The following is a 12,713-nucleotide window of genomic DNA, read 5'->3' as shown; positions in this document are numbered from 1 at the left end:
CATGCTGTGCTTTGTTAACATGTCCCTTGCACACATGCCCAGCTGCTGCAGCAAGCTCGGTGGCAGGGACAGGAAATCTGGAGTTAATGTGAAAAGGGGGGAAAAACAACCTGTAATTTATTTTCACGATTTCTGGAATGTTATAGTTGAATGATACTAATGTTGTGTGCTATTGGATGGTTGGGCACTGGCATCAGAGGGGCCTTTCCAGTTGCAAACACTGTAAAGATCCCCCCATATTTTGCAAGCACATGCTCACAGACATACCCAGTGCCATTCATCCCCCGCACTCAGGCTACAGGGTCAACAGTCCCCTATTTCCCAAACTCTTTCTTGATTAGTATCATAACTCGTAGCTGCATTAAAAAAAAAAAAAAAAAAAAGTTACCTTCAGTTACCTCAAACGCAGACAGAAAAATCAGGCTTTTAGGTCTGCAGGCGCCTAAGGAGAAGACGGAATCTGCATTTTTGCCCCAGACAATTCAGCCAAAATTCCCCGGGGCCTCACAGTCAGGCTAATGAGAAACTCCCCAGCAACCCCCATGTAAAATGCTTTCAGAGGTCTTTAAAATGCCTTAAATTCTCTATATATTTAGTAAGACTTTTTACTTCTTTAAAATGTCCCTTGTTGCTCCTCAGGATAATACTCTCGTGATGTATTACAACAGCAATGAAGCGTTATCTGGCTGGACCCTTGCTTTGCAAATATTGAATCTTATTTTCCTCTTGGCTTCAGAGCAGCAGAAAACCCTTTTGCAAAGCAGAGGTGGGTGCTTGCCTGGCCCCCCAGCTGCCCTGCCCAGCCCACCCTCTCTGACGCTTTCGAAGCGAGGCAGACCAGCTTCAAGGGCTGCACGTGCTGTTAAGAGAGAAAAGCCGGGGGAAGGAGTACTCAGCTGCGCTCTTCCTCTGGGACAGAAAATGTTCCTGCCTCTTACACAGCAAAACATTACTGACCTGCTAGTTAACAGCAAGCTAAATCCTCAGATTAAGAGAAGAAAAGAAAAGCTTTTTTTCTTCCTTCTACATTAAGGAAAAAAATGTTTACAAGACCTGAAGAGGAAGGAAATTTGCTATATGCCCATTGTTAAACAGGGCTGGTAGACATCCAGATTATTTACCCTGGCGCGAGGGCAGCCTCTGCCTCCTTATACATTTTCCTGATTCTCTAGGTTACAGCCTTTAAGTTGTCGTCATTTAAAAAAACAATAAAAAAAATAAAATTCTTTCTAGTTCTATTTAAAGTACTTGAATAAATTCCTCAGTGCAACTACACCAAGGGTTGGATTCCTGCAAAGAATTTCACCTTTGCAGGTTTTACCAGGAACAAGCAGTTAAGCCAGAGCAGACAGCAACTTGGGCACATACTCTACCATCAGAAAAAAAAGGTGCCCTGTGCTAAGCCACCACCAAACAGACCCATCTGAGCACAGGATTTCTGTTGCCAATGTGTCCACTGCCAATTTTCATGAGCTGCAGTAAGCAGCTCCCGCCAGCAGCCCCTCGCCCGGTGCCATGCTCTGGTCAGGGATGCACAGGCTCTGCGCCTTCAGGGCACTTCAGTAGCAGAGAAGCCCACCGTGATGAGACACGGAGCTTGGAGCCCAGGGTTTGACATGTCTTGCCCTGCACCTACAAATGCTTACGCCTGACCTGGGGACAGACGGCTGTCACAGCTACCTGGACAAGCCCCATGACTGCAGATTCAACTAGTACTCACAGAAGGAATTTCCATTACAGCTTCTACTGGTTTGACAAACAAAATAAGGCATAGCAGCAAAAGCACCCTCTCTCTCTACAACTGCACCTATGTAAGTATTTTGCTGGTATTAAAAACATATATATATATATATATCTAGCTAGCTAGCTAGCTATAGAAAGTTACATTCTACCTGCTCTTGCTGTCCCTACGTACCACAGTACCTTGGAACCGCCACTCCTCCGGCCCACAGCAGCTGCGTGGAGTGCCAAGAGAATTTTTCAGAAGTCACTTTGTATGTGTTTGCACACACACAGAGATGTACTAACACATACAGGAGAAGAAGGGAGAGAAATATGTTAATTTGAAACATCTGGCAAATGTTTCAGAGTTAACAAGTCCCGGGTTTGGCCTTTTGGTTTTTTTTCCGTTGGGGGGTCAAGAAAGGGGAGGCAATTTTATCATTTTGGACCAGGGAAGGAAGGGGCATGAAACAAGAAGTCAAAGCATGTTTTTTCACCCTTTATTGAACTTCAACATCACACTACTGGAGCTAATGCAAACAGGAAGATCATAAAAGAACATAATGAAAGTCTCGCACACTGGGACTGAGAGACTGGTTTCAGTTACTGAATACAGCTTTGGAGGCACACCACACAAAGGCCAGTGATTCCACACAGCCACACCACCACGTATTAGGGCTTTTAAAGCCTTTTGTATGTAGTTCCTCAGTCATATTCCAGCCTGCAACCTCTGTCCTATGCACTGCTCCCTGTCTTGGTAGGATACTGTATTGCATCTTTATACACATGGAAGATTGACATCTGTAGCTACTAAACGTATTAAGAGGAAAACCTCCCAATTAGCACACGTTTTCCTTAAGCTACCATAAATCACACATACATTACATTTTATCCCACATCCGACATCTTGAATGAGAGCTATAATTATGGGAGTAAATGAAGAAAAATGGAGGAGACTCAGCTAATTCGGGAAAAGCCTTTCATATTTTTTTACTTCCAGTGTAGTCACCAATACCATCCAGAAATCCCAAATCAACTCCTGCTCTGCACAGGAATTATTATTGTTGTTGTTGTTGCTGTTTTGAACCTCAGCCTGTGTTAAATTTAATACAATTCAAGACTTGTGATAGATAACACTGGTAACTCCACTCCACTGCTGTTTGAGACGAAGGTCAAGCAAGAGAGCCAGCGAGCGCTCTTTTCATGCGCCGTTAGCTCCAGGCACAAAGGGGCCTTCGACGTCGCAGCTGGGGGGTTGCAGCAGCAGCAGCAATATTTGCTATCAAAGACTAGTGAAAGCACAAACTGTTCAGAACAGCCGTAGCACCCAGAGAAGATGCACCCAGCGAAACCAAGAGTGCAGCGGGTACAAAGTGAAACTCCACAAAGCACCACGCAAAAGCAGTTTATGCCTTCAAACCCAGCTAGATGCTGCCTTCAGTGAGCAAAGTCTCCTGCGAGCCAGAATCCCTGTGACTCTTACAAAACCCATGCTACCCAGGAATGCAGCACCATTGTTAATTTTCATATTACTGCTCCGTTTATGAGCTGTTTGCACATTGCTGCTGAGCTCCTGAGAAGTCCGCTATGAAGAGAGCACAGAAATACACTTCCAGGCTTCAAAATCAAAAATATTCTGAGAATTTCATGTATGTTCAAGACATAATAGACAGTAAAACATCTTTACACAGAGCACAGTGACTGAAATGTGGCTAGTTACTTTAAATGCAAACTAATCTGACATTTACCCTGATGTTTGTGATATCAATACATATTATACAAACTTGCTTTATCCTGTTCAGTTTTTTGAGCCTCTTTTTATTCAAATTATCAATGTAACACAGATGAACAAGCTCCAGACACATGTTTAAGTGTAATTACTATCAAGCCGACCAAAATCTGGTTCAACTGTTACATCTTTCTATCATGGCAATTCATCCCACTTTTATTCTCCAGCCCTGACAGTATTTTCCAATTTCCTCCAAGAGGAGAAATGCACACATTCCAGTTGAGACCAAGGTTTAAAATTCCTATTAAAGCAGCTTTTATGTAATTAGATTGGAATGAATGTGCAACAGTGCCCACTGCAGAAAACTTCAAAGTGGTTATACTGGAGAAATCACAACCCGTTTCAGTATGCCCACAAGAAGAAAGAATGGCTCTCTGGAGGATAAGAGTATATTAGTCTCTGTATGTAATAGATTTTATTGACCATATGGAACTGATATAAAAATTGTGTTGCAGTGGGTAGTCTTGGATTTGCGTCAGGAATGTGACATACAAAATACAGTTCCTGTAAAAAGCCTGGCAGCTTTCTGGCAGTTTTTGCAATCAGAAGAACCTAAAATATTTACCTGATTGAGTCACTGATGAGTCCCAGGTCAAAGCAAAATCTGAAGATTCACCCTCTTCAACTGAAAAAGAACAAAAATAAGTTGTGATTGCTAAAACAAACCAACTGGAAAGCAAAGCCATCAGACAACTAGCTCCACTATGACATTAAGTATTAAAACAGACTTCTGCACTGGTGAAAAAGAACTTACTGCTTTCTATAAAATAATTCATAAGGTGGAAATTTAATAAAGGTTTTCCCTACTTTTTAATCTAAACATGGGATTTCTGTGTGCAGTTTCTTCCTGAACAGGTAATAGTAAGCTCATGTGAAATTTACACAGAGGTTTAAATATCACTAGCTGTTAAGTATTCGTAGTTGAAATTTTGTACATTCACAACAACTTACATGTGCAAAATTGCCTTTGTAAACACAGAGGTTGTTTTTGAAATGCATGCTCTAACAGATCGTAGTAAAGAACCATCCTATAAAGGGAAAATCGCCTAACTTATGTCATCTTAGCATACTAACATCTTAGCCATATTCAGAACCAAGTGGTATCGTAAGTTTTTTGGAGTTGGGAATTTAAAAATACTATTATAATGTGCAACCGTGTTCTGTAATGTGGTAGTCATAAATAACCGCATTTAAGGCTTGCCGATGTGAAAGCTGTCAGAGCCAGGTGCTCAGCACTCACAAGTGATGTATCTATAACCTTCTGCCTGTTAAGAATTATAAAATGTCATTTGATTCTTACATTTTTAAAAATAATGAAGAGATCAACTGACAACAAGCAGGGGAAAAAAGAGCCCGATCCTGCTGTTGCTGAAATCAGTGGCAGTTTTCCTGGTCAGACTGGGCATTTGAAAGTGGTAACTGCAGAAAATTCTTTTTGTTCAATTGCACAAGTTGATCATATTCACCTGCCAACTCTGTCACTGTGACACCAAACAATTTTAAATCATGGGTCTATTATTACCTGATGAAACATATTTACTCCACGCACCGAACAATCTCTATCCCTTTTATCTAACTTATGTTGGATTCAAATACAAACTCGGCGTAATTCTGGAACTGAAATCCAAACCATAATGCAAAGCCACAAGCACAGCCCCTATTGACCAGATGGGACCTGTATGCCCAGGCCCTGGAACCTGCTCCAGTGATTACTTACATTGAGTATGTACATTTTCATCGTAAGATTCTTGATTTTGTGCTTTCCTCCCCTTTTTTTCCAATGCAGTAAGGAATTCTGGCATTCTGTAAGTTTATCTATCAGGTTATGTCAGTGGTGACGTGGTGTCACGTGGCATTAGGAACAGAGAAGATAATATACACATGCAATGCTTTGATGAATTTTGGTTTTATATTCAGACCATAAACAAATGCATACTCCACAGAAGGGCACAGCTCCAGTCCTGTTAGTCTCCAAGTTTACCAAGGGAAGAGCACAGAATTTGGCCACTTCTTTTGAAAAATCATCCTTGAGACACAGTTACACTTTTTCCAAAACGTCTATGTTACCATAGAGGCCATGCCACATAATATTTCATTCCCGAATGACAGAGAAAAGCAAGATATCAAAGCTAGGCGCTTACTGAAGCCGTTATTGGTACTATTCCTGATGGTGGCAGAGCAGGCTTGGCTCACGCATGCTCTCTCCTAGGGGCTCACCTACCATTTTGCGTTCTGTAAACCACCATCTTGTCCCTGGTTTGACTCATCTCTTAATAGAAAAACTCTGGACATAGTTATCCTAAATACGATTTCACTCTTATACAAATATATCTCTTGTTTTAACATCAAAATCTACATACATTTGGGAGGTTTCAGCTCCAAAACTAAATAAGCTAAGTTAGCAATTCATGTACCTTACTCAAAACAGGCAAGTGGAATGTTTTCATTTTATTTTATCCTTGACTGCTTTTTGGTTGCCTAGCTTGGACAGGTTTTTTTATATTATGCTGAGATTTTTTTATTTCTTTACATTTTATCTTGGTAAGAGAGGTGAAAAAAAAAATCAGTCTGCTAAAGATACATAAAGGCAATAAATTCAGTCCTAGTCAAGTAGAAGTATATGGGATCAGCACTGGTCATCGGCAATTTTAGCAACACACTGCCTTTCATGTTGGTTAAACACCAGAGACTGCTCTAGTCCTTGAGCTGCTGTAGGGCATCTGGCTCCAGCACGTAACAAAACCGCAGGTTTTGGAATCCCTTAAATGAGGGCAAAGGTTTGAGTCAGCCTCTGTTGGCATTAATTTACTTTGCTCCCTAATGACTGAAAAGGGGACAGAGAACATATATGTGAAGATGATGGCACTTAAATTCACTTTATATTATTGCAGTCATGGTTTCAGGTTCTCCCTCCCTATTTGCACAGACCCACCACATAGCTGACAGTGCTGCACCTCTGTGTGAGGAGGAGGCCGGTGGGATGGAGCCTCTTGAGCTTAGACACAGACACATCTCCCTGAAGCTGCTGCTCACACCACTATTTCCCCTTTTTCTTTTCTTTTTTTTTTTTCCTTTTTTTAACTTTTTAAGCAAACATGATCTTTCATAGGATCAACCATAAGAAAAACTAACAGCCAAGCCTACTCCAGGAGGTATTGCTGTATTGGACTGGTGTTTCTCTTGGGTAGTAGGACAGCATGCCAAACTCGGAGAGCGAGCACAAGGCAGGGGCACTGCCAGAAAGGGAGCCGGGCCCCCATGCTGCAGGTACCCAGACGCATCCAGGCAGGACATGAGCACTGGTCAAGGCACTGCTCAGCACCAGTGTCAGGGGGTTTTATGGAGCAGCACGGTCACAGCAACAGCCAGTCAGGAGCCCTGACCCCAGCACTGGCTCCCGTCTGCCCACCCATCCACCCACTAAGCTAGGCAGCAGGCACAGAGAAACAAGGGGCAAAAGCATGACACATCCAAAAAAAGAAAGACTGAGTCTATACACCACTGTCATTAAGAAGCCACAGATGTTTGAAGGGGAAGGGTGTCTGTGAGCCTGAAGAAAAAAAATAGGTGATCAGGCACCAAACATAATTGTAGGGAGACATTTAACTCCACTGTGCTTCTGCTCCCTCTCCATAATGGGCATAAAACCAAGAGCTGAGAGGTGCCTCCATGGCCACCTTAATCTTCTGGATATAAATTGTTACTTAAGGAGCCAGCATTTGAAGTGGTGTCACTGCTGGCTTTACCTCAGCCTCAGCAAGGAGCAGAAGCCACAGAAGTCAGAGGGAAAGATAATTGATTTCTTCCTCCCAAACTCAAGTTCGACACCCAAGCCAGTTGCAGCTCAAACTTGTCCTTGGTTGCACACACCTGTTGCTGGACTTAGGGACTGCAGGAGGAGCCTTCCTGGGCTGGTGGGAGATGTGGGGACATCACACTGTGCATGGAGGGGAGAGGAGTCCCAGAGGCACCCATGTGGGGACAGAACTCCTGGGGACTGCCTTAGGGCTTGGCCCCAGCCCTCCCCAGGAGGGCACAGTGGATCCAGACCAGACTCGTCTGCTGTGGCTGTGAAGGGATTTCCAGTTCTCACTACTGAGAACCAAGTCAAAAGAAAACCTTAGTCTGCACTATTAGCCAGGGAGTAATTCACTTAACTTGATTTTTCAGTTAAAGTTTTGGTTTCTTAATATTTTTTCTCATCTTTCCTTGAAACGTAGGTTGACTCGGGTGACCATTGTGCATTAATGTTCACGTTGTGGTTGCTGTTATTTAAGTAGTGGTAAGGGGCAAAAAAGCTGGTGAAGAGGTAGGAAGCATCCAACTCAATCACTTCCAAAATACATTGCACAGCAAAATAACTACTGTTTCATTAGCAGGAAAATAGGTTTTCTGAGACACAACAGTCACAATCACAACTACTTAAGTCAAGAACTAGACAATTCCATCTGTGCTGGTTAATCACTCTGAATGTGTGGACACACAAGTCCACGTAGCTGATGTTCAGCATGGGCAGGAACCACCCACATACCTGAAATGCTCTGCGGTTTGGGAATACCACAGGAAACAGCAGCACAGTTTAAGATGGAGAGCTGAGATCTTGTATCAGCAACTAGAGCAACTACAGATCTTGTATTAGCTCTAACTACTTTACAGGAGTCCTGGTGACGTAATGGTGAAGGCTCAGCATTTCATGAAATTTTGGAGGCATTTCATACAGGTCATTGAAAATGAAGACACCCAAAATCACCGATGTGAACATTCTGCCCAAAGCTTAATAAGTGCACTTCATATGTTTTTGCTGGGTCCTTCTCGTTTTCCCTTATAAACTCACCTCATTTTCTCCCCAGATTACATTGTGTGCCTGCACATTAATCCATGGTTGCAACCACAGAAGTTGCTCTCTTCATCTGAGCAATCATTTTGAAATGCTTTGGAAAAGCATATTTTTACTCCTTCAGTAATACGGAGACAATGTAGCAAGAGGACAGACGCTCGGTCCCACTCTGCTCCCTATGTGATCAACAGAACGGCACCCAAGGTGCAACACACTGCATCAACAGAGAGGCTACATATGTCTCCCAGTGCCAAATTCACTACATAGTTGATCAGAAGATGGGCAAGAAAGAGTTTCAAAATCAAGTACTAAACTTTGATATCAATATTCACAGCACTGTATTTTTATTTTTAAAGCATTAACTTTTTTTCCCCTCTCTTTTGTAAATGGTCCCTAGTATTTGCCACCACACAGTGATAAAATACTGGAAATAAAAAATGGAGACATTCTTTTAGCTGCATCCTTCAGGGTGGTGATGATGACACAAGTTAGAGGAAACTCACCTGAGGGTGTGCCTGCTACAACAGCCGTAACTTTGGTGAAATCTGGGGGAATCTATGCAGCTGGAACCCTTCAGGAAGGTTGGGTTTGACTTGAACATAGCCTTGGTTTGGCAACATAGAAAATCTTACTGTTAGTCAACTCAGAAGACTGCTAACTTTGTGCACTGCCTAGCCATGGCCTGGGGCAGGGAGGACGTGGCTGGCAGCAGGAGGACACGTCTGCTTCCGCTCCTGGTTCGGCCCCAGCACGGGAGGACTCACTGCTGACATGCCCGGAGAAGACCTCTGTTCTGCTTCAACCGACTGTGGGACCCAAATGCAAGAGCCAGAACAAGGACAGGACTGACGTGGGGAGGAACTGTGGGCAGTGGCAACATCACAATACAGCACTCCCACACACGCCAAATATTTGCATTTTGCCTGCTCGTCTCAGATGTTCTCCAAGGATGCTTATTTAATTGCTAGGTCACGAGTGCTGCAGGCTCAAAGATTTCGGTTCTTTGTGCTCAGAGAAACTTCTGAAAGGATTCAGCATCCATTCCCCTAAGAATGAGAATATCTATTTATGGGGCCACCATTACCTGAACTCCATTCACAGTCACAGTGCTTATTTAACACTTTATCACTCCCAGGAAAGAAGTTAACCTTATCAAAGTAAGACGGTTCTGAACCAAATGTTGATTTCTAGATGCAATCAAGCTTTACAAGTGAGCAACAGCCCCTCAGTAATTCAGATGGCATGTGTATGCTCCCTTATCCTATTACACAGGCTTCAAGGACCACAAGGACCAGTTTAACACTTCCCATAATATAAAAACTCCATAGCATGCTAACTAAAATGTCAGGAATTGTGACAGTTTGAGAAACTGCTGAGAAATATGTTGGGTTACAAGTAAGTCCCCAAGCTGATGGGGGAACATTCTTGAATCAGGGCTGTTACCAAAAGCTGCATTCGGGACCAGGGCCACTCCCTTACCCATAAGCAGCCTTGGAAAACACCATTGTACAGCCTGAGTGCAGAAAATCCTGCTGCCACTTTTTAGTTTGGAGGATTTTGTCAGATTTTGTTGCTGACAGAACACTCTCAGATAAACCTGGGGAAATCTCACCAGTGCCTGTGTATTAGCTGTAATGTATGTGTCAAGATTCACAGCTTTCCCTCTAGAGAAATTCTCTAGCACCAATCTGCATTGTAAGCCAGTCACACAATAATTACGTATTTTCCCTGACCTAGCTGCAGGTACTCACAAGCAAGAGTTCTGTGATCTTCCATAATCTTCAGGCTTCTTTGCTGCCTTTCAGACGTACATCTCTGTGCTGTCCTACCCAGCCTTTGCTCCGTCCCTCCCTTCACATGAAATTACATGCTCCCAAATCAGTGCAGGACACAGAATAGCCCCATCCGACCACCATTCATCCGCCGTGACTCATCCCACAGCACTCGCAGCCTGGGATTTGATACAGCGCTCTTAATCCTGCAAAATGCAGAGCAGCTTCCATTTCCATGAAGTCAAAGGGAGCTGAGGATGCTCAAAACTTTGTTGACTGAGGATTGTAAATTAGCCAGTTTCCAGCTGCTTGGCATGGCAGGAGCACAAAGGATGTTAACAATCTTTACACTTTAAATAGCCTGGTATTTTCCACGCACATCTAGAGTCTGTCCTTTGGAGAGGTATGGATAGGCTTGTTCCTCAAAATGAAAGAGGAGGAGAATACCTCTGCTCTCACTCTGCCTACCGCCCAGAGAAGTTCAGTCCTGCGTGGCATCGGGAGCTGCTACCACAACTAGCAGTGGCATACAGCAACAAAAAAAAAAAAAAAAAAAAAAAAAAAAGTTTGAAAATGGCTATGTTGAGCAGAAGCCAGCTAGTTCCTTCTGTTCAGATCACCTCCTGGCTGGGTGTAAGGCTTTCCCTCTCTTCTGCTTAGATGTTGCCTGTTAGATTCTCCACCTCTTAATATTGGTGAGACAAAAGTCTGCAAAAATCTGCAGAAGGGCAGTGAAGGAAAGTAGCTGTATGAAAAACGGTCACATTAGTTTTTTCAATGAAGCGCTGCTGCAGCAGAGCTGCAGCCGCTGCCCGGAGCGCGCCAGGGCGGGGAGCCGGCCCCGAGCCAGGGCCCGCCGCCCACCAGGAACCAGGCTGCCCTTTGTCAGCAGGCTGGGGCTTTCTGCCACCCGTGTGCAGAGGGAAACCTTCACATTCAGCAGGAAAATAGGAAGTTTCGTGGGGCTTTGCCAGTGTACTGAACACAGATGCCTGCGAGTGTATGCCGATGCATTTGCCGTACCTTGCAGCTAAAAGGAAAGGGAAATCCCCCTGGTGTCCCTGTGCCAACATTCAAGGAGTCAAAACAATACTGGCGGAAGCAGCCAGGTGTGTTTTATACCAGCCATTTGAGCCGATTTATTCCCTTTGGAAAATCAGCTGTGCAAGAGGATTCCTGTCAGGTCTCCCCATGTTCACGAGATACTTTGCTCGTTTGCATCATCATTTCCATTTAGCTCTAGTAACGCTTTGCCGTTTTTTTTCCCTGGTGGTTGGTGGAAGGGAGCACTGGGACACCAGGGCATCCCCAGAGAGGTGACGGTGCATTCCTCACCCATGCCCTAACCCTGAGATTGCCCACGGGAACCGTGCGTGGCCCTCAGCACAATCGCTCACAGCTCCGGAGCCACCTCCCTGTTCTCTGCCCAGCACACAGCCGATTCAGCCATTGGTGGCCCTCGGCCAGGAGGGGTTTTTCCACTTTAAATAGGACCGTTATATATTAGTCCTTTCATGGGCCAGCAGGCCAGGGAATAAGACAAGAGGGTTTACTGACATGGCTTGTTTAGCTAGTTCAGAGCCTAAATTTGCCCAAGTTCTCTAGCTGATTTTCTCCAAAGTCAGTAACAGGGCTTGGCAGAGACCATGGGTTTTGCTGGCAAAGTCAGCCTTTTTGTGTGAAGGAGGGAGGAGTGGGGAAACCCAGATTACTGTGTTCTCTAGGTCAGGGAAAAGAAAAAAAAGAAATTAAAAAAAAAAAAAAAAAAAAAAAAGGAAGAAGGATGAAACAAATGGGACAGAATTACAAAGGAAAACTGAAAAAAAGATAGTTAGGAACAGAAAAAGATGTGAAGGTGATTAAGGAGAACAAGACAAACAACAAAATAAGGTAGCACTAGCAGGTTTATGCAAAGGAGATCTAATTATGGGTGGCTAAATCCTCCAGGACATTAATATTCCATTGTAATGTGTCTAGTTTCCTCCTTTCCAGACATGGCAGGGAGGAAATGAGAATCACTTAGATACACTGTTTAATGAGCAAATGATGGACGATCACCAAATACAGCCTGCCTGATAAGTATCCATTAGCTTAAACTCGCACAGTAAATCTGTGCACAGCTAACGGGCCTGCCTCTTCAAACACTATGGCAAAACTTAATGTAACTGCAACTAGAGAAAGGGATTGTTGTAAATAAAAATCTCATCTCTGCAAGACAAGAAAGACCATAGGACATACATAATGGCTAATCACAGCCCTTCTCATGGACCGCACACCTGACTCATGAGCCAGAGCGCATTTATTCCCAGTGCTCGTATTTAGTTTTTGTGTTTCTAATTCACAGACTTCACTGGAGACAGATATTTCCCATCAAAATCTATTATGTAAATAAATACAAGTGTACGGTGTAATAAAATGCAGGCAATGTTTCAGGTTGTTCTCAAGATCAACATCTTATACATGCAATACATTAACCTTATAGTTCTTAAAACTGGGCCTGCAGATACCCCATTTCCATGCTTTCCATTATAGATTTGGGATCAACACTCTTACTGATGGTTCTTACTGCATGTCATTAAAGGTTAATCCCCAG

The 12,713-nt window shown here is 43.5% G+C and overlaps 1 protein-coding gene across 2 annotated transcripts in view; it reads right to left on the bottom strand.

The window, feature by feature from the left end:
* ZNF423 (zinc finger protein 423) overlaps window positions 1-12,713 on the bottom strand; it is a 233,513-nt gene that overhangs the window by 186,870 nt on the left and 33,930 nt on the right. For both annotated transcript variants that reach the window (XM_032998756.2, XM_032998762.2), the window contains exon 2: window positions 4,077-4,136. In XM_032998756.2, the coding sequence (XP_032854647.2) occupies window positions 4,077-4,136 (60 nt within the window). The remainder of the gene's footprint in view (window positions 1-4,076; window positions 4,137-12,713) is intronic.

The sequence above is a fragment of the Tyto alba genome, unplaced genomic scaffold, assembly GCF_018691265.1.
Source record: "Tyto alba isolate M040663 unplaced genomic scaffold, T.alba_DEE_v4.0 Super-Scaffold_26, whole genome shotgun sequence".
Lineage (NCBI taxonomy): Eukaryota > Metazoa > Chordata > Aves > Strigiformes > Tytonidae > Tyto > Tyto alba.
Note: the sequence above shows the minus strand (reverse complement) of the source record. Positions and strands in the feature narration are given on the sequence as shown.